A 25,311-nucleotide genomic window follows, 5' to 3' on the forward strand; every position below is an offset into this window, starting at 1 on the left:
TGATAGAAAAGAATTCAGGAGAAATAATCAGAACTGTGATGCATGGCACCGTGCACCAGCACTTTATGCATAATTCAGTAGCTTGTAGAAACACGTGTCTTGATGCACGCTCAGTCATCCAGGTAAGTAGATCCCAAAAGGTTGATTCTGTTCTGGACGTAGCGTTTTCAGAGGGAGAAATGTGTTGCAGAAACATCTTTAGCAGCAATAACACAAAGTAATTGTTTTCTGTATAGTTCTGATACTGTGTGAAGTTACCTGAAATCTTCAGACGGGCCAAATCTTCTGCTTTTTTAGAAGTGTTCAAACATGTCAATCATCATTTAATCAAATTCATTCGATTAGCAGCACCTCATCATGAACAAACCTTCTTCTTCACATGATTGTATGAGTGGAGTCGGGCTAAATGTTATCAAGTAGGATTTGATTTATTTGAAGAATGGAGTAGGAGAAAATCTGAACTGAGCTACAAACCTAGCATGTGAGATGTGCTAGGTTTGTAGCTGTAAATGTCATTGAGAAGGGTATTTTTTTTTGTCATCTTTTGTCATAAGTCATACTTCCCTTTTTCCTTTGTTTTCCGTCCTTAACTTCTCCTTTACTCTGTGTAAGAGAGGACCAGAAATCCAGTCTACAGGCCATTCTGCAGTATTCCCCTTTCAGCACACAAGGAGAGCTACTCTCAGAGATTCATGCAATTAGTTTGCCGGGATCCACGTCGAAAACTGGCACACGGATCATCATCTGGAACCTCCGCAGGTCTGTCTGTGGTCCACACAGGAATAAAGGGTCATATGTGATTTCAGAGGCTATGCTGTTGCAATTAAAGCCTGCTAGTTAAAGCCTCTCATTACTGGATCAATAAGATAAAACAAATGAACAGATTATCATCATTCCTACAAGAATCAAATCACCAGCTGTCTTGTTTGCCTGATAAAAAGATGATAGTTTACAGATCTGGAAGCTTTCTTTGCACGACAAAGAGGGCAAATTAACTGGATGTCAACTGCACACCATTTGTTGAAATGCACTCCATACCATTACATTTACCTCAAGGATGATGCATCCATGATTTCCAAAAAGAAAATTCTTCTGATTTTCATACCAATAGTAGTTCAAAACATGCACGCCCTAATGACTCAGTTAATTGGTTTTTCTCTATACCTAAACTGTTAACCACTTATTCACACTGCTTTTTAGAGCGAGGTAAATGCCTTCCCAACTCAGTATTTAGTCTTTTGCAATCCTTCCTTTCAATTTGTTTCACATTTTCCAGAGGGTTCTAACTTTTTGTAAACATAGTTCTAAGAAATATTGCATGACAAAGTCCTCCCTCTCTGCACTTATATTCTAACTGTCTTTTGCACTAATAACCAATAACATAAACTGTGTCTTGTTTTGTTTTTTTGTCAGGACATCTACTGGAACAACAGAGTTTGATTTTGAGAAGGATCGGTACGACATCCGAATTCCATCTGAGGTTTACAGTGCAGAGAATGACACTAATCAGCGTCCAGACAAGATCACGTCACACATCCCTGAGAGCATGTACTCGCTTCGGGTAAGCAGCATAAATGTGCATGCCCTGAAATAAACCATTAGCACTTGGTGCTAAAAGAGAAAGCCTCTTTGTCCTCAACATAATTATGCATCCAAAAATGAGAGTGCAACAGCTTTAGATGCTAATCACAGTTCAGTCCAGTGGGCAACTTCTGGTTAGATCCACAGGTTCAGCTTTTTTTTTTGACAGTGACACAACTTTTGTAAGTTTACCTCTGAGCACCTACACAGTAAAATTAAACAGCAGAGGGATTTGTGGGATTAAACAAAAGCTTTGCATTAACTGTTAAAGAATTGCAGCCATTTGTATACAGTCCCCCATCTGAGTCCCCAGGCTCAGATTAATATATTTTTGAAGCAGAGAGTATAGCCTTGCATACTTCCACAGTTCATCCTGGTACTTCTATCAGCAGTCACTTCACCAGTAAACAGTAGTGGCTCGTTTTCACTGGCAGCCATACATGCCCATGACATAACTCCACCATGTTTCAGAGAGGATGGGGTATGCTTCAGGCAGGGTTCGTACAGGTGAAAATACTTGAATATAGTCTTTTCAAGGTTTGAAAAGCGCTTGAATTTCAGATGTGATGCTTAAACGTGCTTGAAACTGTATTTCATTCGCCACAAATAACTATCTGACCGAATAGTTTTCTTATCATATAAAGAGATAAAATAAGTGTTTGATGGAAAATGACACTGAGTCACATGACAGGTGAGTCCTAGTAAATCATTTTTGAGTATGTGTAAATAAAATATGCTAACTTTGGAAACTTTTATTATTATTTTGCCAGCTATCAACCTTGCTGAAGAAATGACTGAAATGCACTGCGCTTTACTTAGTTCCTATGGACCCCAAAGCGCTTTACACTACATTCAGTCATTCACACACTGGTGCTGGCAAGCTACATTGTAGCCACAGCCGCCCTGGGGCGCACTGACAGAGGCGAGGCTGCCGGACACTGGTGCCACCAGGCCCTCTGACCACCACCAGTAGGCAACGGGTGAAGTGTCTTGCCCAAGGACACAAGACTGTCAGAGCCGGGGCTCGAACCAGCAACCTTCCGATTACAAGGCGAACTGCCAACTCCTGAGCCACGATCGCCCCAGTAGTTAGTTATGGCATAGTGATTTATGAAATATGCTGTAAAATTGGCTAACATTACTTAGCAGTAGCAGTAATGTGAGTTACTTCACTCAAGTGAAAGCTTTAAGCGTTAGTCTGATACCTAACTTTTACTAAATAATGTTAAAAAGAGTGACTGATCCTCATGGGCACAAAGAATAGCCACTTTTTTATGCTACCGAAGTAGCCTTTCATTAAAAATCTGTTTATTGTGAGCACCTACACATTAAACAACTTAAAAATTATAATTGGCTTCAAGCTCACATTGAGGCCTGTGGGGCACTGAGACAAATTTGAGTGTTTTAATATAAGAATGTTTCATGAATGTCAGGCTGCCTGTTTATGAACAATACGTTATAATTCTACATAATTATATAACAGATGATAGGTAGATGCTTGTGCATTCTTAAAGTATTATATGTTGAATTGAACTGAGTATGTCATCTGTTCAAAGCCTCTCCCAGTCAGTGCTGTTCTCCATGCCTGTTTTACTGTACATGATGTTATTGGCACAAACACTTTAAAGGTGATTATAAAAGATAAAAAGATTTTTAAAAAATCTATGAATGCATGGATCTCTCTCTCTCTCTCTCTCTCATATATAAGGAAAACACTTTATAAGCTGAAAAATTACAGGCAGATATTGCATTAAGGAGGTCTGTAAAATAGTCACTCTTAATCATGGTTTTTAGAGATTTCCCCCAATTTATGAGCTCCACCCTGTTTTCTTTTTCACGATTCTTCTGATTGTATAAGTAAAATGACATCTGTGGGTGGGTGTAGGCATTTTCCAGCATTCTGTACCTGAAGCCTCGAATGCAGATCATAGTTCGGGGTCAAAAGGTGAAATCTCAGCTCATCGCCAAGAGCCTGGCCTGGATCAGAAAGGATCACTATAAGCCTACTTTCCTAGTACCGGTATCCTTTTTACACAGCTTTTCTACAACTGTATAATTTTGGTGATATGTTTATTCTGCTGTTTTTTTGCGTTTTCCTTAAATTGTATGCTAGACCCAAAGAATTCCTATTACTTTTGGGTATAACACCAAAAGCAAAGACCAGTGTGGCATAATGATGTATCACAAGAACCGGCTCATTAAAGCTTACGAACGTGTCGGCTGTCAGCTTAAGGTCAGTTTCTGCTGTTTAAGTGAGTTTTTCTTTAATCACGTGTTTTAACATGTAGAATGATGTAGATGTTATCATTTGCTAAAATGTTGCTTCCTACAGGCCAACAACAACGGTGTTGGAGTCATTGGGGTCATAGAATGTAACTTTTTGGATCCCACTCACAACAAACAGAGTTTTATGGAGAATGACAAGTACAGGTAATAGCATTCCTGATTACATTTATCACCTCGAAGGCTCGATTGAGGTCATAATGAGGTTTGGGTGGGTGAGGCACAGTCTGATGTCTGTCTGATGCAAACTTTCTTGGCACAGGAAAACCATGAATAATTTGGGGATTAAATTGGAGGAGTACTGGAAAGAGATACGCTACAGAAAGACGAAAGAAAATCCAAATAGCACCATACTACCAGAAGATATCAAGTTAGTACACTTCGCAGCGACTGGCATCAGGTTTTCATTCATTCAAATTTGTGTTTGCATATGTGTTTAACCATGCCGGTTTGTCTTTAGGAAGCGACCAGATCAAAACTGGGCGCAGTGTGATAGCTGTCTGCAGTGGCGTAAACTTCCTGATGGCATTGACATCAACAAGCTGCCAGAGAAATGGTTCTGCCAAATGAACCCTGATCCTCAGTTCAGGTAATTGGATTTTTGGCAGTTTACCATGATTCTGTTCCAGAAAGCAGGCTCAACAATCTCTGAGTCCATTACCAAAACTAACCATCGGTTTTGATTCCAACAAGGCCTGATCAGAGTTATTTCCATCAACTCTGAGTGTGTTTACTCAGAGTTAAACATATAAGTGAATAGTAGAAATAAAGCCTTCATCAATGGTGCTTTAATACCAGTATGGCCACGGCAAATACCATGGCAAAGGGCAAATAAAAAGTCGACCCCCATTTTATTCCAGTGTTTGAGGAACCTACATTTGCTGGTAATTATTACATGGTTATGTCACTACCTCCTTATATGGTGACACTGGTTTTTCTGAATGGACAAACACACACAGATGAATCAGGAAAGAAAATCTTTATCTACTTATGGGAGGGGGACTAGCACTGGTTACCAGTCTTTTCACTTCAGTTCTCAATTGCACTTACAGGAGCTGCCAGGTAGCCGAGGAAAAAGAAGACTCTGATGATGATCAGCCTTCGTATCGCAAGACCTACAAACTGCAGTGAGTCACAGTGACAGAAGTTTAAATTAATATTTATACAGAAATCTAAACGAAAATCTTAACTGATCATAAAAGAGGTGACCTGTGTGATTTATTTGTTACAGGGAGAGAGAGGAAAAGAAACAGGAAAAGGAAAGACTGATGGTAAGGATGCGTCATTTTCTGTAAATCGTTTTGCTTTTTTTTCTGCTGCAAGGGCACCTGCAGTGCCTCACTATGACTTTGAGGGATTTTGTCATTTTAATTATTTGTGATCCTGTGCGCATTTGTGGAGTATTGAACCCATGAAGAACAGTTGCCTCTGTCTAAACTTGCCAAGCAAAATGAGGCTCTCGGAGAGCGGCAGGGAGACCTGGAACGGCGGCTGCATCAAACAGTGTTTCCCATTTATCACTTTGGAGGCCAGCAGCAATGTGCTATTGATAGAATCATCATATTAGACTAAACAAATCTAAACTTAGCACAAACTCTAATTATTATTAGTAGTAGTAGTAGTATCATATTATTGTTGTTATTATTATTATTATCTAGGCCAGTGTTATAGGGCAGCTTCAAGCTGGTGTTCTGCAAAAAACTAAACCTAGCACCTCTTCCAAATTGAGGGCCGGTTTCCATATAATGGGGGATTTCACAGGTAAGCCACGAAGTAGGCATCCCAAGAAGATAACACCACAAGAACTCCACTTTTCCTCAGGAACTCTAGACAGGCTTCTACAGATTTAAAGTCACGGTTTGCAAGATGATATGGCCGACAGCTTTCTACCCAGGCAGAGTGCACATAGCCAATCTCCAGTCTCACTGGGCTGCCAACAAGCCTGCCAAGAAGACTGTGGTTCACCATCAGGCCTTTTTGTGCCCATGTGCACTGGAACTTGAACATGTGAAAGTGTGGAGAAGATGCAGAGAACGATATGTTGATTGCAGCACTGATTGGGTAAGAACTTTTGGAGGTGGAGGCAGTGTGGTAGTATGAGGCGGCATCTCCCTCACTGGAAAAAATGGCTCATCAGTGCAGAGATGACGAGATAAAACCAGTAGCAATCCCATATCTCCGCAGTCTCGCACCGAACCATTCCTGACCTCAAACCGACTGAACAGTTGTGGGATCAACTTGGGCTTAAATGGTACCATTTAAGGGAACGGTGTAAGATTTATTGCCAAGAAAAATTGTTACAACAAAAAAATAATCAGCCAAATACAAGATTCTTTACTTTTTGTGCTAAATTTAGATTCAGTTTAGTCTAATATGATGATTAATGTTCAGTCTTTTTTTTATTGACAGATTGTCCACCAATCCCCTTCCACTCCCACTACTTTGAGGAGCTGTTCATTACAAGAGGGCGCTACAAGGCCTGAATCCTCACCGCTGACGTCTTCCACCATTTCTCCAGCTGGTTAGAAATTTTTCTCTTTGAGTGTGAGTGGGGAAAAACACTTTGAGAAATTAAAATGTATTTGTATTCTTTCTCTTTAGCCTACAGCCCTTCTCGTAATGATGGTTTTCCAGTTATTACTAGTGTATGCTCATTGTCAGCAGGCGCATTGTCAGCAGGCGCATTGTCAACCCTGAGGTATGGTTTTGTGTTGTTTGGCAGCTTAAATATGTGTTTTGGGACAGTAACATTGGGCGTTAACTCTGTTTTTTGTGCTCTGCAGAGTAAAAAGGAAAATGCCTGTTACTCCACAGAACACACCAAAAAGATCTCGGATAAATGGCTTCCACAGGAGCACCTCGGAAACAGCCCCATCAGTAGATGTGACCCCACTGAGCTCTCCTTCTGTGAATGTCGATAGTAATACTGATGATACCGACGATGAAATTGTCATCTTGGAGACTGCTAGCACCCCCAAGCCAAAACAGAACCTCTACGATTTAAATAAAGTGAAGAAAGAGGAAGAGCAAAGTGACAATAATGTCAGCATGCTGTTGGAGTGTAGCGATGATGCTGCTGTGGATGTCCCCTCAGACACGAATGCTGCAGGAGCAAGCTCTGCAGGGTCTGCAGCTGTGGAAACCAGTTCCTCCCCAGCACCTCTTCCACAGCTGTCAAGCGCCACTACCCAGACAGAAGCACCTATTGTGAAGCAAGAAGGCGAGGACCAAAAGCAAGATGATATTAATAAGGGTGGTAAAGAACAGACCTCAAATATGGATAACTGCAACGTTCAGCAAAGAAAATTTAAGCAGGAGAGCAGTGGAGACAGTCAGAGTGAACATCAGGGACAGAAGACCTTGCAGAATGGTGTGAACCATGATCTAGAAAGGGAAGGAAGTCCTAGACCTTCCTGTTCAAATATCGGTGACAACGAATATAGTCCACTTACCTACCCCAATATCTCTGAGGTACAGCAACAACAAGACCAGCTGCTTGAGCTCATGCAGGAGACCGCTCAGGAGAGAGACTCTTTAAAAGAACAGGTCCAGAAACTTACCTCACAAGTGAAAGACCTGGAGAAAAAACTGAAGGAGATGGCACCGGTCAGCGTAAAGAAGGAGTGTTGTCACCAAGCCAGCCAGACAGAAGAAACAGGAGGGCAGACGGACTACAAAAGTCTGTTCGAGAAGGCCAAACAGAAAGTCAGTGAACTGATTAAAGAGAAGGAAGCTTTAATAGCAGCATCTGATACCAAGGCCAATCTGAGTGCTGACAAAAATGTGGAAAATGATGATGAGATCGCGCTGCAAGTTGACGCTCTAGTCCGGAAACTGGATCAAAGAACGAAGGAGACAGAAGAGCTGCGCTCACGGGTCAGTGCCACTGTGTAGGGCTGTCTTTGTTTAAAGAAAATAGTAAAAGTGATGACAAAAAGCTTTTCTCACATTCAGTTGAAATAATTTGAGTCTTAAACACACTGAACTAAACAAGCTTTTTGCCTCTGCCTAGCTTATGTTTCTGGTAGCGCTGACGTAGGAACGTGCATGTCACTCCGTCTGTAAACACAAAGTTGGAAATGGTCATGTCAAATTTGACCTGTATAGAGGTCAAATAGATTGATCTGAAGGTCATTATAACATACCATAATAGACCCATTTCTGTAATATACTTACATATCTATACTATTGCTAATATATATTGTAATATATCTATATCACTAAAGCACTTCTGGATGGATGCAAACTGCATTTCGTTGCCCTGTACCTGTGCATGTGCAATGACAATAAAGTTGAATTCTAATTCTAATTCTAAATGATGGTATACAGAGCTGTTACAACTATGATTCTTACTGCTAATGTCTGTATTGGCAACATACTGTTTAGGGAACAGTATGTAAAAGTAAATACTCCTCAGAGCTGCCCTGGGGGAGGTTTGCACTTACTGAGTGCTTCTTGTTAATCCTTATATTTATTTATCTATTTATTTATTTAACATCTGGCAGCAGCTGGCCGATGTTGTCATGTGCCTTAATTGGTGTTCTGATAAATGCACATGCTATGAGGTATACCTTACATCTACTTGTCAATCCAACTATATAAGGAAAAATATCCCAAATTGCCCACTGTTATGGACTTTTTAAATATATTTCTCCTTTCGTTTGATTGATATTGACCTTCGTACCTACCCTCTCCCTCTGCACCACCAGCTGGACCTTGTGGAGGAGCACAAGGCAAACCTGGCAGCCCAGTGCGAAGAGCTCCAGTTAAGCTTAGAGGACCAAAGGGAAAAAGCACAAAGTCTTCCAACAACCAGTGAATCTTCAATTCAGACACATCCAGAGGAGGAAGGAGGGGCAGCTGTTTCTGGCACACATTCAAACTCAGATGCATCCAGAAGGTTGGACTGCTGGGAGATCACTCCTCGTGGTTTTGATGTAGCCCTCTTTGATAAAGCAATTTATGAAAGCAGCCTCACTGTTTTTCTCCTTTCTGTTTCCCCTTAGTTTGGTAGAGCTTCGGCAGAACGTCGGGCGCCTTCTTCTCTCCCACGTGCCTGCGCTGGACCTGGCACAAGTGAATTTCGAGTGTAATGTAATTGATGAGATCCTAGACCAGTTTCTCACTAATAACAATTCTGACACAACAAATGATTAAACAAAAGTCGTCACATCCTGGATTTAACTAGCGCTCCACCTGTAAATGTTTCATAAGGAGACCCGTGAGTGGGATATTAACTTAATTTAAGGTATGTTACAGATGCTTACGGATTTTTATTTTTAGGTTACTTTAACTAGCTTTTTGGGGTTTTTATGAAACAGAAACGAACAGCTGTAGATATTAATTGCTCCCAAGTTTCTCAAGAAAATCAAGGAAGTAGCAGTTTGTCAGTAGTCTTGCCAGCTATTAATACTTTTGTGTTTGATTTTTCTCTTGTTTTTGTTTTAAATAATAGGTTGCACATTTTGTATTATCATGTCTTACCAAATATATTTTTATATTGCCTATTTATATTTGTTGATTACTGCTCTGCGGCGAGGTGTGGTTTGTGGCTTAGCTGCAGGGGAGGGGTGGCCGGCACAGCTCAGGTCCATTACGGTAACCATGACTTCCCTATTTAAGTAACTGTCCGGTCCCAAAAGAGGGGTGGGAGGTTTGGAGAGGAGAGGAAAGCGCACAGCCATACAGGTGTATATATGTGTGTGTGTGGCTGTGTAGGAGCAAAATAAAAATGAGTTTGTCAAAACAACCTGCAAAGGCATCAGGTCCTTATGTCATAAGCTCTATAAGACTTTGGTAGTCTTCTCAAAATCACAACACAAGTCTGCCACAGAAGTCTGTCATCACAAACTTGGGCACGTTGATATTAAATAGAACAGACATTTGTCATCGCTGCAAGCGGTTTCATTATAATAATGAGGTGTGTGATGTGGGGCACAAGGAGCAAGGTCTTCAGTTTTGGTTGATTGTTTCAAACTCAAATGTTTTGGCAGCGTAGGTGGCAATTAAGGCATTAACCTTAGGCACCCTGGTTTTACATTTCACTTTTGGGCAATAATTCAAGTTTCACTTTGGTAAAGAGCTCAGTCTGACCAGTGGCCGCAGCATGAACTTCCAGGTCTGAATATACTGATGAATTAAACTGGATCATTTTGTTTTAAAAACATCTGTTTTGTATTTCAAAATATTTTTTGAAGCGACTCTCAGGTGATGAAATAACCAGCGTGGGAGTCGCATTTCCATTTTCCATGACATTTTACAGAAAAAAAAGAAAAGCATCAACCACACGGTTTTACATGTTGTACTTTAACCTGCATATCACAGGCTTGAAAACAATAGGGGGTTTTTCTAAAATGTCCTCGATTTTCAACTTTAAGACTGGGGATGTACCTAAAATCCTCATTGCAAAACTGTTAGCGGTTTTATTTTCTTTAAGTTAACTTGACTTAAATGTTTCACAGTTGCAGTGCACTGCTGCTAACTCTGATATTTAAAAATTAAATATTCTGTCAATAACAACCACAGTAATAAAAGTTTGTTCTACCTATTTTTTAATAAATAATTTTAAATAATGGTCTAATTGCTGTTTTTGACATTGTCATCGTGATTTTTACTATGATAATTATGATGTGAAAATCTGATATCATTACTGCCCTTTTTCTTTGAACATTGTCTGTTTTTCTAGTACTTGTATCTCACTATTTACAAATTAATTTTTATTAAGCCGCTTACAGACCTTTGAATCATTCAAAGATAATAAAAAAATGGACCTTTTTTTTTTTTTTTTTACCAAATTCAACCAGTGTTGTTTCTACAGATAATGGAAAACTTAGCAAAGAAACAACTTTAGATTTTATCTTCAGGCAGTTTATTACCAGCACCCTGTCACAAAAGCATCTCTTCCCATTTCTTCAGTTAAATCTTTGAAACATCCCAATGATAACAGTTTGACAGCCATAGCATAAGATAAGATAAGATGACCTTTATTAGTCCCACAGGTGGGAAATTTGTTTTGTTACAGCAAAAGTGAAAAGTTATGTAGAAGAAATTAGAAAACACTGGAATGCAATAAAATACTATATACAATACAATACAATAGAATAATATATACAATAGAATAAAATAGAAATACAAATGCTGTATACAACTGAGTAAGAAAATACAAAAGTACAACTTCTTCAGAAGAAGAATTGTACAAGAATTGCACATATAGCAGTCTTATTGCACGTGTGAGGGTTTGATCAGCTGCAAAAGTCTTTGTTGTGGAGTCTGACAGCAGTGGGGAGGAAAGACCTGCGAAATCTCTCCGTCCCACACCGTGGGTGCCGCAGTCTCCCACTGAAGGAGCTGCTCAGTGCTGTCAGAGTCTCTTGCATGGGGTGGGAGATGTTGTCCAACAGGGATGACAGCTTAGCCGCCATTCTCCTGTCACTCACCACCTCCACTGGGTCCAGAGGGCATCCTAGAACAGAGTACTAGAACATAGTATTTTTATGAACTAGAGAACTTGTCATATTTCAGCATGCTGTGCTTTGTGTGCCTAAACCATTTTAGGAAACTGGCCAAGTGAAGGTAAAAACAAAAGGCGAGGCTTAAAAACACTGAGTGTTTAAAATTACCTGTAAAACACTGTGGAGACTGTCATAGTTTAGGGCTGCATTTCGGTAAGTGGTACTGGAGATTGACAACATCAATACTGATGGAATTATGAACAGAGACGACTACCATTAGATTTTCATCCACTTTCATGATGGCAATGGTCCCAAATTCACGGTCAATTCAGTAAAAACATACCTGAGTAGGAAAAACACACAATGCTATACTATCAGTAATTGATTAGTCTCCCCCCCCCCCTTTTTTTTTTTAAATTTTATTCTGTATATCAACGTATGTTTGCACGCTTCACTAAGTCGCCATGTCTGGTGTTTATTACATAGTAAATATATGAAGAAATGAGGGGATGGCCAAAGATCTTTGCGGATTACGTCAGGAAAAAAACAAAAAGTCAAGACTATCAATTGTCCCCGCCCTTTCCGTGTTTTTGTCCAATCACGGCAGACCGGAAGTTTTGAGAGTCTGGAACGCGGGAATTTACCAATTCTGACTGAGCAGGACAACAGAGAAGGTAAATACTGTCATGTACTTCCAGTTATCTTCGTTCAGATTAATAAGCATTTGTAATTCGTCTGCATTTATAACGGGCACGCTCCTTAGCTAACAGTAACTTAACACAAATGTTCATGAATAGGAATGATGTCCACTGTGTTTAGCCGTAAACCAGTCCAGCTAACCTGCCAGTTTAACTGCTAACGTGTTAGCCAGCTGTGCGCTATATGTTAGTGCAGCCAAATGAGCGGCTTTATCAAACTGTTTTCTCTAATCCGTATTTCAGAGTCCATTGTTGTACGTTTTGCTAACTAATGCGTTCATATGAGTTGATTGAAAACGATCTAGGTGGTGAATTTACCGTGTTTTTATCCCTTGAGGTCGGTGCCGAATATAAAAATTGAAAAGAAATGAAGGTGGTAACGTGTGAGATAGCATGGCACAACAAGGAGCCAGTGTACAGTCTGGACTTTCAGCACAGCTCAGATGGACGCATTCATCGACTGGCCACAGCTGGAGTGGACACCACAGTCAGGGTGAGTGGAGACAGCGGTCAGAACATCAGGTTAACCCCGTAAGAGGTCCACGATTTTTATTTTGTTTTTAATTAAATAAAATGTGAAATAAAGAAGAAAAAAAAACAGTGATTTAGTCTATAAATGCAGCAGGAAGAAGCGAGTCTCACGGATGTAGAAGACGCAGATATTTGTACCCATCAGTTGTTTTTTCTTCATTAATTGGTCATAAAAACACTTACCTTAAGAATAAGGACACAGAAACAGAGATAATATGGAGAAATTTTTTTTGTTAACTTTCTGAACAGTCCCAGTGCAGGTAGACAGAGTACAGTTGTAATTATAATCTTCCATATACTCATCATGAATGTCATGGTCATTTTGGGCTTTTAGTGATTCCTTCTGACTTTTCTTTTTCCGGGGTGAAATGATTGTACAGCGTACATCTTTAATGACTTAAGAAAAATAAGAATCTAGTACACAAGTATGAATTTAAAATTTAATGCTTGCTTGCTTTTTCCTTTCTAAAACCAGTTATGGATGTGTGTTTGGTATCATTTTACTGCTGATTTGAGGTGAAGTTGAATAATTTGGTGGTAATTCTCCTATAAGATTCCATCTGTTAGGTAGGAGGTTCAAAGGTAAGGTAAAGTTTATCACCATGGGTTTAATCTGGTCAGAATGCAAAGAAAACACCCTAATCATTGATTTTCCTTATGTCCTGGTTTATTTCACTTTAACTTAAAGGAAGACACACATGGACTACTAAACTCTAAAAGAGAAAACAAGGTTGGACTTTAAATCATTAACTTGAACATAAATGTTTAAACTCAGAAGAACAAATCAAACTGACCTCAGCCGCCGCCCTATGTGGGAGTGAAAAGAGTGAGTGAAAGGGAGTGCAGTCCTTATACAATGTATGCCAGGTGAGTTTATTTAAGGCACAAAGAAAATCAAGAACCAATCAGTGTTGAGAAAGTCAAGAGTGGAAACGAGGTAAATTGCGGTCATGTGAGGGAGAATGAGGAAAACAGGAAACAGAATAAGAATCTTTTACTACATCATCCACTTTGTGAAATCTACCAGCACCACTTACAAAACAGCCCTGGAGCATGATGCTGCCACAACCGTGCTTAAAGTTAGTACAGTGTTCTTGGGTGTGAAAACCTCACCATTACCTCACCATAATTCTTCTCCAGAAGGCCCTCGTTCACGTGGGCATTTCAGTCAAACTTAAAGGTGTCAGTTTTGGAGCAGGGGCATCTTTCTCAGGCAGAATCCTACAATCTACATCGACAATTCTCCTTCTTAGATCTTCACAGAGTTTCTTGGATTTTGAAGGACCAGAGTGTATGTAGACTTCAAGCCACAACTGTACAAGTGTTTCACTGTGCATTTGTCAGGGTGATTATTGACCTTTTGTTTACAGAGACTTTTTCAGGCCCGCTTTAGCCCTTAGAGAATGCCTCTCTTAAGGCCCATAGGATACTGGTTAACACAACAAGTCTGAGATCTGGAGGAGGCACAAATCCCTGGGAGGGTTGCATCAGGAAAGGCATCCTGTATAACACTCTTTGCCAAATCAGATAAGGAGAACTACTCACTGTGGTGGCCCCTTGTGACTAACAGAGCAGTCAAAAGTAGTCCTGTTTTTGTTTTTTCCTTCTCAGACACTGGTGACAGTCTCTAAGTCATCAAGCAATGCGATGTTTTCATGTTTGCGTACAGCAAGGTTTTAAATTATCAAGGCACGTGACATCCTTAAAGGGATGATCCACCTAATAGCAGTTATTTAAGTATTAAGATTTTTAATACATTTACCCTTTTTTATAACCTTTATCCTACTAAAATTAATCTGTGGACAGAGTATTGTTTGTGAAGAGCTGTATGTTGCACGGACAATTTACCGAGAATTTTTAATGATCTCTTTTCCTAATGATGTTTTTGCAGCTGTGGCGGGTGGATGCTGGTCCAGACGGGAAGGCGGTGGTAGAGTTTCTGTCTAATCTGGCTAGACATACAAAAGCTGTCAATGTAGTGCGCTTTAGCCCCAACGGAGAGCTGCTTGCTTCAGGAGGAGATGGTATGTTCCACGTAGTAGACAGACGCTTCTCAGCCTTTTCTCCATTGCAAACATGCGTGTTTCTATTTAAAAGCAACTGTTGTTTTTGTTCTCAAAACGAAACATGTTTTTTTAAGAAACAATAATAGAGGCCTTTTAACATTTTGATGTAGATGCAATAATTCTGCTGTGGAAGCTCAACGACTCCAAGGAGCTCGAGCAGGCATCTGTGTTTCAGGAGGATGAGGATGCTCAGCTAAACAAGGAGAGCTGGACTGTGGTCAAAACGCTTAGGTACGCTAGAACAGCAAGTGCTAATGTTTGCTAAGGTCAACGAAGTGAGACTCAGTCATAAATGGTGTTTAATTACTTTGTCTGGCACTCTGGTTGTTGAAGCTCTTATAACTATAATGCTCATGAGATGTGGTTATAGAAAGGAGTTTGCTATCATCTGATTTCTTTCCAGAGGGCACATAGAGGATGTGTATGACATCTGCTGGACACGTGATGGAAACTTCATGGTGTCTGGATCTGTTGATAACACAGCTATCATGTGGGACATCAATAAAGGTTTGTGGGTGCATACATTTTATCTGTGATGCTTTTATCTGGTGTTATTTTTGACTTTCTGTCTATTTTGTTGTTTGTGTTTTTAGGACAGAAGCTTTCTATCTTGAATGACCACAAGAGCTACGTGCAGGGGGTTACCTGGGATCCCCAAGGACAATATATTGCCACTCTCAGCTGTGATAGGTGATTCAAACATGGATTATACTCACTGGTGACTTTATTAGGGACACATTACTAAGTCACCTGGTGGATCCTCTTTTAACACCAGAACTGCTTTAATTCTACATCACTGAGGCTACGTCCACACGTACACGGGTATTTTTGAAAACGGAGATTTTCCGTTTTAGTTTTAAAAAATAATCCCGTCCACACGTAAACGCAGAAATGAAGGAAAACGCTGCTATGAACATGCCAAAGCAGCAGGTGGCGCTAGATTCCTAACCGTGCAGAAATGTTGGCCAATCAGAAGTCTAGAAGCCTCGGCGGGAAAAAGTAAACAAAGCTGGGGCATAGAAGCAGAACCGCGTGGTATGTGTGGAGGGACAGTAACTGTGTGTATATGTAAGCATTTAAACACTGCAGAGAGGAGAATTAACAGTATTGTAGAAATTCATTTCACCGAAACAATAACGTGGCGCACAGTGTGACGTCAAAAAATGCGCACACCTTTGAGCTGCGTTTTCTCCGTTTTTCTAGTCCACACTAAATGCAAAAACGGAGTTTTCAAAATATCCACCCTGGCCGGAGTTTTTAAAAAATCTTCGTTTTCAGTGACCGAAAACGCCGTTTACGTGTGGACGAAAGGTGGAAACGCATAGAAAAATCTGCGTTTTCAAAAATACCCGGGTACGTGTGGACGTAGCCTTAGATTCAAGAAGGTGCCTAAAACATTCCTCAGCTATTGACATGATGTGAGCACACAGTTGCTGCAGATTTGTCGGCTGCACACCATTTTTGTGAATCTTCTTTTCCTCTACATCGTAATGGCGCTCTATTAGATTGGGATATGGTGACTGTGGAGGCTGTTTGAGTACAGTGAACTCAGTGACTTCATCAGAAAACCAGTTTTAGATTACTTGAGCTTTGTGACATGACACGTTATCCTGTTGGGTACACTGTGCCCATAAAGCCGTGGACATGGTCAGCAACAATAGTCAGGTAGGCTATAGCATTTAAACGATGTTCAGCTGGTACTAACGAGCCCAAAGTGTGCCAAGAAAATATCCCCCACACCTTAACCCCTCTATCAGCCTGAGCTATTGATGCAAGGCAGGTTTGTTTACACCAAAGTCTGACCCTGTCATTTGCAGCACAAATTGATACTCATCAGACCACACAACATTTTTCCCAGTCTTCTATTGTCCACTTTTGGTGAACCTGTGAGGATTTTAGCCTCAGTTTCCAGTTCTTAGCAGAGTGAAGTGACACTGTGTGTTCTGCTGCTGCTGGAGCCCATCTGCTTCAGTGGTTGAGGGATTCAGAGATGCTCTTCTGCTTACCTTAGGTGTAATAAGTGGCTATTTAAGTTTCTTTTGCCTTCCTATCAGTCCCTTAAATCAACTTTATTCGCTATTATGAAGCTCAGTTTTCACTTCAGCAGGTTGTCTTGACAGCTTCTTCTTTTCTAAATGCACTGAGGTGCTGTCATGTGATTGGCTGGTTAGATCTTTCCATTACCAAACAACTGAACAGGTATAACTAACAAAGTGGGCAATGAGTGTAGTATTGTTCCTTATTAAATGATTGTATTTGATGTCGTGTAGGCACTGGCATTGATGTGTCAGCACGCTGATGCTCGGAATATTTTTGTTTCTCCTCCCATTCAGGGTGCTTCGTGTGTACAGCACTCACACCAAGAAGAAGGCCTTCAGTATCAGTAAAATGAGCTCTGGGCCGCTTGCAGAAGGAGAGGTCAGTCGTGCTTCTTTTTACAAACTCTCTTCAATGTCTTAAAGGTGGTTCTAATGTCTCAGTTACTTTTTTCCAATCATTTTTATTAGCACCAGTCTGGTCTCTCATAAATCTGAAATTCTGAGAAATCTGTGTTTCATCCAAGCTGATAGTTGCATGAGCCACAATACCTCTCTTAACTTTGCAAAAGGTGTTTTGAGGTTTTTCCTGCTTGTGTTATTCTCTTAACCTTAAGTTTATAAAACCAAATATAAGAAATTAAATGCTCTACCAAACTGTCCAGAGCGAGTTAGAACTGTTGCCTTTTCAGGTGAAGCAGTACAGGATGTTCCACGATGACAGCATGAGGTCTTTCTTTCGCCGTCTCTCATTCACACCAGACGGGTCATTCCTGCTTGCTCCCGGTAAACACAAAGCATGCTTTTTACTGGTGAAATCTCGTGTTCTAACAGTGCAGCATTTTTTTTTCTAATTTCGCCTCGCTGTTGTCTGCTTCTTTGAAACCTCAGCTGGATGCGTGGAGATAGGAGAAAACATCATGAATACCACCTACATCTTTTCCAGGAAGGGTCTAAAGAGGTATCTTTTGTGGCCTGTTATTGTATTTACACCCTATTCAGAGTCTGTTAATAATCTGTGTATATAAATATCTTTCTGTGTGTTTTATAGGCCTGTTGCTCACTTGCCGTGCCCATCTAAGGCTACACTGGCTGTGCGCTGCTGCCCTGTCTACTTTGAACTGAGGACAAAAAAAGGAGAAGGCAAGGACATTCAAGCAAGACTGATTATTTCGGACTAGTTTTCTTTTCTTGTGTTGTGTTCTTCGTGTCACTCCCATTCCCATTTCTTCCCTACAGACGGTACTGTCCAGGCTCTTCCCAACGTATTCCAGCTGCCGTACCGTATGGTGTTTGCCGTGGCCTCTGAGGATTCAATCCTGTTGTATGACACGCAGCAGAAACTTCCATTTGGCCTTGTGTCCAACATCCACTACCACACACTCAGTGATCTCACATGGTAAACTTTCTTTTTAGCCGTTTTAGCACAGGTATCTGTATTTAACTTTTCAAAAGCAAAAGATGACAGGAAGATATGATAATGTGCACACAAAAAAGTAATATGTATTTACTTATTTGTTAAAAACAGCCAAATCTGTATATTATTCACTTGTTTTGAGTGAAGCCTGATTTTCTTAAAGGAATATTTTGTCTTAAAAATACAAAACAACACAGCAATACATAAAAGCAGATAATCTGTACTCACAGAACACACACTTTGAGGTTATAAAGTACAAAACTTCATGGCATTGCCATCAAAACCACAGAAATCAGCAAAAGAGAGGAAGACAGAAGCAGGGGACAGCTAGTAATAGGCCAAATTCATCTTTTATATGATGGCTGCAGCAATTGGAATAAAAGACCTTTATTTGTCACCGTGATAAAGGGAAAGCTTTCACCTCTTGGAAGCCAATATAGATAGGGGTTAAAGAGTAGCGATGCCATGTGAAACATTTGCCTTAAAATGAAATGCGCCTAATTTGTCTTATGAGCTCCAGTAGATGTGCTTGCTTTGTCGACAGGCTTCAATCAGATACATAAGCCATGTATTGCTCAGCCAGAATATAGCTAGCATAAAGGTGGAATTTGGCGAGTGTTACTAAAGAACATGACTGGCTCAAATAACTCCTGTTATTCAGTTATTTGCCTGAAGATGCTTTATATTGTAAGGTACAGTAGGAAGGAAAAACTCTTTTAACAGGAAGAAACAGGAGCCAGAGTTTTATACGTGTTGATGAGTGAAAGTTGAGTAAAGAAAAAACATTCAGTGCATCAATATCTAGTCAAATGTGATGGACAAACAAGATTTTGAAAGATTTTTCTCCTTAAAGTTATACTTCTCCCACCACCTTTGCTGCATCTCTGCTGCTATCTATGGGCTAAATTATCAGTGACCAAACAGTTCATCCACTGCAGCACAATACTGCAAACTACCCAGTTTAGCCTGAACTTAGAGTCCAGCATAAGCTCTAAATAACATGAAGTTATCAGTTAATTTGTTGCTAAAGACATGATCGAACTTATAATAATAATTTCTTACAGTCAGTCTTACATTTAATAACCTGAAAGCTTGTAACTTTGTGAGCATTCCTTAGTCTGATAATGATATTTTATGTGTGGATTTATGCCCATGAAATAGAGAGGGGGATGGTAAACTGTAAATGTTTTACCATTAAGCAGACTTTATCCCTTGCAGGTCCCGTGATGGTTCCTTCCTGGCTGTGTCCTCCACAGACGGTTACTGCTCCTTCCTGTCATTCTCTCCTGGGGAGCTGGGCACTCCACTGAAAGAGCCGCCCACCCTGGAGGTCTTTGTCCCAAGCAGTGGTGTTGAGAAAAAAGGCAAGAAGGCATCATTGGCCAAAGGCTCATCTCCTATATCCCAGCCGTCACCCCCAGCCCCACCTGCCACATCCCAAGTTAACCAGGGCAAAGACGCCCCCTCTCTAACCTCCCCAGAGGAGAAGAAGAGCACCCCTCGTGCCAACTCCAAACCTCAGCCCCGCAGGATCACCCTCAACACCCTTGAGGGATGGGGAAAGCCCACTACTCCTAAAGCCACGGCCTCTGCAGCACCTCAGTCCTCAAAATCTGGGAGCACAAGCGCCCCTTCCACTCCCCAACCACGCGTAACCCCCCTCTCTCCATCCACACCAAAAGTCCTCAACAGTGCCAATACTCCTGGGCCCGCAACACCTAAGAGTGCTGCCACATCAAAAGGGCCCACTCCAAGGTAAATATTAGAGCAGCTGTCTTTGGGATTCTGTCAGGGTGGCAGAAAGTAAAACGGGTAAATAATGATGTACTTAGTACGGGTATGTTTTTATTTCTTTTGTATGCAAGTTGTTTTCTCGTGTAGCTGCCAACAGAAATTCAAAGCTGTTTCATTCAGTCTTTAAAAAAAGAAAGTGCTTCACACCCTCAACTTTCAAAAACATAAAAGTTTAATAGTTATTTTATTTAAAAAAAATTTGCTTAAAGGGAAAGTATTGTACTCATTTCTAGCTCCACTTGGTCTCTTTGACAATAGGTTTTCATTATTATTCACAGTTCACAATAAGCCATATTTGTCTGAAACAAGCTGTTTTAGCTCGTTTGTCCTTAGACACCTTTCCTCTGTCTGCCTCTTACAAACAGAAGTTTTTGTGAAAACAGAACCGTGTGCCTGATTTTACCGGATTAAGGTTATCTACTACTAAGGTTATCTATGACATCATACAGTTTCAAAAGTAGAAAAAAACAGTCTGAAACAGAGTTTACAACAGTGTATTCCCTGAGGCTCTCAGGAAGCCTTGTACATATTGGTATTAGTATAAACAGACACTTTATAACTGCTGCTTTTATACATGTAGACACAGTCAAGAGAGTGACAGCTAAAGCTCAAACCAAGCATAAGAATGGGGAGGAAAGAGGATTCAAGTGGTCTTTAACATGGCGTCGTTGTGTCAAATGGGCTGGTTTGAGTATTTCAGAAACTGCTGATCTGTTGAGATTTTCCTGCACAACAACTGGGTGAAATTTGCCTTGTTGATGTCAGAGATGAGTGGAGAATGACCAGCTTACTTCAAGTTGAATGGAAGGCAACAGTAACTCAAATAGAAGCTCTGTGCAAACAAGGTATCAAGACAAGCATCTCTGAATACACAACACCTTGAATCTTACGTGGATGGGCTACAGTAGCAGAAAACCACACCAGGTGCCACTGCTGTCTGCTAAGAACAGGAAACTGAGGCTACAGGTCACACAGGCTGATCAAAATTCAGCAATGGAAGTTTGGTAAAACATTGCCTTGAGTCATTTGGATGGATTGTTTGCTGTAAACAACATGGAAGCACCGATCATTCCTGTCTTTTATCATTGGTTCAAGGTGGTGTTTGTGGTGTAATCATGTGGAGGCCTGTATTCTTGGCATATTTGGGCCCTTAAGAGCAACTGAGCATTGTTTATATGCTGCAGCCTACCTGGTTAGTACTGATGCTAACCATGCCCATTCTGTTGTGACCACAGTGACTTCTAATTGGCTGCTTTCAGCAGGACAACGCACCATGTCACAAAGCTCACATCCTTTCAAACTAATTTCTTGAACTTGACATGAGTTTACTCAAATGGCCTTCAGAGTCCACAGATCTTAGTTTGATCTGAGCACCTTTGGTATGTGGTGGAACGGATGATTGATAAATCTGCAGCAGCTGTGTGACTTCTATCACGTATCAGGCCTTTTCTGAAAGCACAAGTTGGTCCTAGCAATGTGTACCTAATGAAGTGTCCCACAAGTGTATGTGGGGAAAAAAGGAAATCAAAAAACACCTCCTTAAAGAAAGAACTTATATGCTTGTACATATAATTTGTGGATGTTTTTGTTTTGTTTTTTACAGTAAAGTTTTAAACAAAAGCATCTTTCAAATCCATGTTCCACAGTTTATTAGGAGTTGTGTCTAAAAATCTGTTATGAGGATGAGCGTCTCCAATTTTGAATATTATTCAAATATATTTTACAGGAAAGGGAAACTTGCTGAAACCCACTCGAGTGATCTAGAAACACAGTGGAATTATTCATTAAGCATGTAATGTAGAGATAATAAGTGTTGTTTGTGCAGCAGCAGCCTTAAAGCTTCACTGTGAGTATTAAAGCTTCTTTTTAGATGCAGCGTGGCGCGTGTGAAGAGTGCAGTTTGCCCTAAACTACAGCGTATGCTAATTTATGGAAATATATGATCTATTCAAATCTTTGACCGGACTCGTATTGACTACATCTACCCTCCTAGCCCCCTTGAATGCAGTTTGAGTTTTCAGAGTGTGAAAAGTAAGAAAACACTGTGCTCTTTATAGTGTATAATATGCCTTCTTTTGAATAAGTTAAGAGAAATATAAATAGCTCTATTTGCCGTGTGAGGTTTTTGTCGGTTAATATGTGCCCAGCACCTGCAGTGTGAACAAAGCCCTGTCTGGTATGAGGGATTCGTTGGACCCCCCACTGACTACAAAATAATAATCACTCTGTCAGACTGCTGGCAGACAATAGCAGGCCTGTGCATGCTTTTGCGTACCCCCTTTTTCACATCTGTAACTTGGAACGTTTGACTAATTTTCACTGTTGGGCAACAACAAAACAAAAGACGATAAATACACGTTGTGTTGTGTTGCTTTGAGGTCTTTTCAGCATTGCTACTTTTTTCTCTTTGTTTGCAGGAGAGTATCTTTGACTCCCCTTGCACCCCGGTCTCCAGCTGTTGGCTCACTTTTCAGCCCTCTCTCCTCCACGGAAAAGGCCAAACACGGTTAGTAAGGTTTTCGCCGTCTTTTTTAATGCTGAACTTTCCACGATAATCAACTTTTATAATGGAGAGTCGAGTGAGATGCTTACAATTATTAGGTGGCAAGAGCCCAGGGATTGTTGTGGCCCTCCCTAGACTGAGTGATAGTAGCAACAACTTGTCTTATCCTATGTTTAAATCAGTGTATGTTATTGTGCCTTTATTACAGTACCATATTTGAGTAATTCCAACTTGGATTACCTCTTTATGTACACGCTCTTATAGCAAGCTTGTAGCAAGTTATGGATTTGTACTAGAGCTTAGAACATATATATATATTTTTGAAGATCTATTTCACCTTGAGTCTTTTTGTAGCTTAAATTGTTTACTGACATCTCTGACTATGACACAGCTACAGATGCATTCAAAGAAGCAGGAAACAAAAGCAGTCAGACAGGTTGCAAACAAGCCAGCAGCATAGTTTGATTAGGTGAGCCACTTTGTTTGGGAGTGAACATCAAAGTAAGCAAACCTGAAAGGGCTATATTAATTCTTCAGTGCTAAACTTTTGGTCTGTTTGATACATTTTAGCCCATTCTTCTTTATAATGTTGCTTCGGTTCACTGAAGTTTTCAGGAATTTATTTATGCATATCTCTCTTAAAGTCATGCAGTTAGTTACGATTGACTGGACCTTTGAGCTGTGCTTAGGATCTTTGTCCTTTTGCACGAAGCCTTTTAGCCAAGCTTTAGATGTGAGACACAAGGCCTCACATTTGATGCTGTTATGATCAGTCACACTGATTATTTTGCTGTCAGCTAAATGGCTGCTTTTACAACGAACTATAATTTTAGAAAAATATGAAAAGGTTATATGCATGAAACAGAATGTACTTAACTCTGCACTGTAACCTTCCAGGTAACCTCCCAAGTAATGTGCCTACACGTTAGGTCGACGCCATTTGATTGGCGTGGAAGGCGTAAATTATGACATAGATCTTCCACTGAAGCGTTTCTTTTATTAACGAGCAATAATAAGTATTCAAAGGAAGCTTCACCTCTTTGCTCTTTGCGGTGTGTAAACAGACTCTAGCTCCACATGAAACTGGGCCATCATCATCATCTCTGCTGCTGTTGTGGTATCAGTGTGCGTGTGCTTAATGTCAAACTTTTTATTCACACGCCGATCCTAAATGCATTTGTATTGCAGGTCTGTTTTTAGTCGCAAATGGGGTTCGCGTTTCCATGGTGACCATGATGTGCTATAGAGCCCTAAACAGTTATTTAAATTTCACAGCTCTATCATTAAGACATGGGAGAATCTGATGAGCTCATAATTGAGTATTTCATTAATTAACGTTCAGATTATTTCTCAGCGTATTTTTGTTTATCCTTGCACCTTCAGCCCTGATGGTGTTTAATGTACAAAACCCCCCCAAAACATCATGCAGTGCAGAAAACCCAGAATTAATGCCGAAGTCCTGCTTTCTAGTAGCAGATCATGGCAGGGCTGGCAAAATCGCTAGCCCTGCCATCATATAGCCCCGGGACGTCGGGCTAGCGATTTTGCGAGCCCTGCATGGGGGTGCCAAAGAAGCCCAAATCATTACCCCTCGAACACTGTGGTTCACAGTTTGCACAAGGTGTTTACGCTGATATGCTGTGTTTTCACCAAACATCAAACTTTAGGTATCATGTTCTTTTTAGAGAGAAGAGGCTCATTTTCATTGTTTCATTCCAAATCAGTCTTTTTTAATTGCATTGTCATGAGTCTAAGACGTAGCTGTTGAGCATTGCACAATCTGACCTTGAGTTGAATTTGCTGCGGCACGAGGAAGATTGTGACATTGCGTTAACACATATCTGAATCCTCCAGACCAGCAAACTGCTAGAACTTGTGCTCACACTTGCTGAAAAATGATTTAGTACATTTGATTGGAATTACCTGGCTACTACTTAGCCTCTTAATTGCTATGCAAACAGTAAAGGTGGGCTTACATTTTTTCACAGGACTGGGGAAATGTTGCTTTTCGCATGACTGTACACGCAGCAGAAGATCACACAGAAACAGGCTATGACGTGTAACCTTCTTTTTATTTCACCAGATCGTCCTTCTCCTCCCACTGATCCAGTGTGCCAGCCTCCAGAATCTAAACGACCCAAGACCACCCAAGAAAAGACCAGCGTCACCAAGGAGTAGTATAAACTGAGAAAAGTGTGGTGCTGTAAAATAAGACTAGAGTACATAAAGCAGAATGGAAGTTGAAGACGCATCAGCAAAAGAGCACTGAGGCTCCACATGAATTCACAGTGTTGTGTGCAATAGCATTGCCTTTGCGTCATATTGATCTTAGCGACTGGAGCTTTACATTTCACTTTATGTACTCAGTTATAAAGCAGACTGTATTGCAGTTTATGTCCTTTATTCTTTTTTTTAAAGGTGTTTTGTATCATACGATAAACAAGTAATGAGTTAATTGTATTATATTTGTGTTGTGTGAAATTTAAAAGCTTGAGTCAAGTTGTTTCACTTCTCCAGAACATGATTGTGAAGAGAAAACTGTTGAAAACCTGTAGAAGACAATAACAAGCACTTGAAGGGTTTTGACTTTGTGTGAGCTTTGAGTTTATATAGCATGCTGAAGACTTTGGTTGAATAGGGTGACTTCTGTTGTTAAGCATTTGCATTTTCTTATTGTCTAATAAAAGATGTTTGATATAAAGTGCAAGTTCTGGTGGTTTATCACATGGTATCTAAATAATAAATAATTAAAAAGAATATTTACCTAATAGTAATTAATTACCTGACAGAAGTGAGGTCAAAGTGATTTGAAGGCAGGCAGTTACATTTTAAAAACAAATTGTAACGTTAATCTCCCTTTCTTTGCATTGCTAATAACATTTTAACCATATTTGTTATTTCTATTGTGCCCTTCATGTTAACATGTCAGTTTACTGATATAAATTGCCATG

At 40.3% G+C, this 25,311-nt stretch overlaps 2 protein-coding genes across 2 annotated transcripts in view; both read left to right on the forward strand.

Moving 5' to 3' along the window:
* Positions 1-10,421, forward strand: part of morc3a (MORC family CW-type zinc finger 3a) — a 13,581-nt gene extending 3,160 nt beyond the window's left edge. The window contains exons 6-19 of the mRNA XM_013908311.1: positions 603-759; positions 1,414-1,561; positions 3,467-3,601; positions 3,695-3,814; positions 3,914-4,011; positions 4,127-4,234; positions 4,325-4,453; positions 4,917-4,991; positions 5,096-5,135; positions 6,274-6,385; positions 6,466-6,562; positions 6,648-7,740; positions 8,574-8,764; positions 8,871-10,421. Coding sequence (XP_013763765.1) covers positions 603-759; positions 1,414-1,561; positions 3,467-3,601; positions 3,695-3,814; positions 3,914-4,011; positions 4,127-4,234; positions 4,325-4,453; positions 4,917-4,991; positions 5,096-5,135; positions 6,274-6,385; positions 6,466-6,562; positions 6,648-7,740; positions 8,574-8,764; positions 8,871-9,021 — 2,654 coding nt within the window. The 3' untranslated portion in view covers positions 9,022-10,421. The remainder of the gene's footprint in view (positions 1-602; positions 760-1,413; positions 1,562-3,466; positions 3,602-3,694; positions 3,815-3,913; positions 4,012-4,126; positions 4,235-4,324; positions 4,454-4,916; positions 4,992-5,095; positions 5,136-6,273; positions 6,386-6,465; positions 6,563-6,647; positions 7,741-8,573; positions 8,765-8,870) is intronic.
* A 1,504-nt stretch (positions 10,422-11,925) lies between these two features.
* On the forward strand, positions 11,926-25,061 carry chaf1b (chromatin assembly factor 1, subunit B). The gene is made up of 14 exons (XM_005723606.1): positions 11,926-11,989; positions 12,351-12,506; positions 14,436-14,568; positions 14,721-14,841; positions 15,014-15,117; positions 15,204-15,300; positions 16,944-17,028; positions 17,339-17,432; positions 17,538-17,607; positions 17,698-17,789; positions 17,886-18,045; positions 19,282-19,818; positions 22,275-22,363; positions 24,444-25,061. Exons 2-14 carry the CDS (start codon positions 12,381-12,383, stop codon positions 24,536-24,538), a joined length of 1,803 nt encoding a protein of 600 aa, XP_005723663.1. The 5' UTR covers positions 11,926-11,989; positions 12,351-12,380; the 3' UTR covers positions 24,539-25,061.
* The last annotated feature ends 250 nt before the right edge of the window (positions 25,062-25,311 follow it).

Source organism: Pundamilia nyererei, unplaced genomic scaffold, assembly GCF_000239375.1.
Source record: "Pundamilia nyererei isolate P.nyererei 1_Seehausen unplaced genomic scaffold, PunNye1.0 scaffold00009, whole genome shotgun sequence".
NCBI classification, from domain to species: Eukaryota; Metazoa; Chordata; class Actinopteri; order Cichliformes; family Cichlidae; genus Pundamilia; species Pundamilia nyererei.

Excerpts from the sequence above, each read along its gene's own strand:
- chaf1b (XM_005723606.1), top strand. The coding sequence starts at position 12,381 with ATGAAGGTGGTAACGTGTGAGATAGCATGGCACAACAAGGAGCCAGTG. Across the intron at positions 17,790-17,885 it reads GAGGACAAAAAAAGGAGAAG|ACGGTACTGTCCAGGCTCTT; the intron begins GCAAGGACATTC and ends TCTTCCCTACAG. Across the intron at positions 22,364-24,443 it reads CACGGAAAAGGCCAAACACG|ATCGTCCTTCTCCTCCCACT; the intron begins GTTAGTAAGGTT and ends TTATTTCACCAG.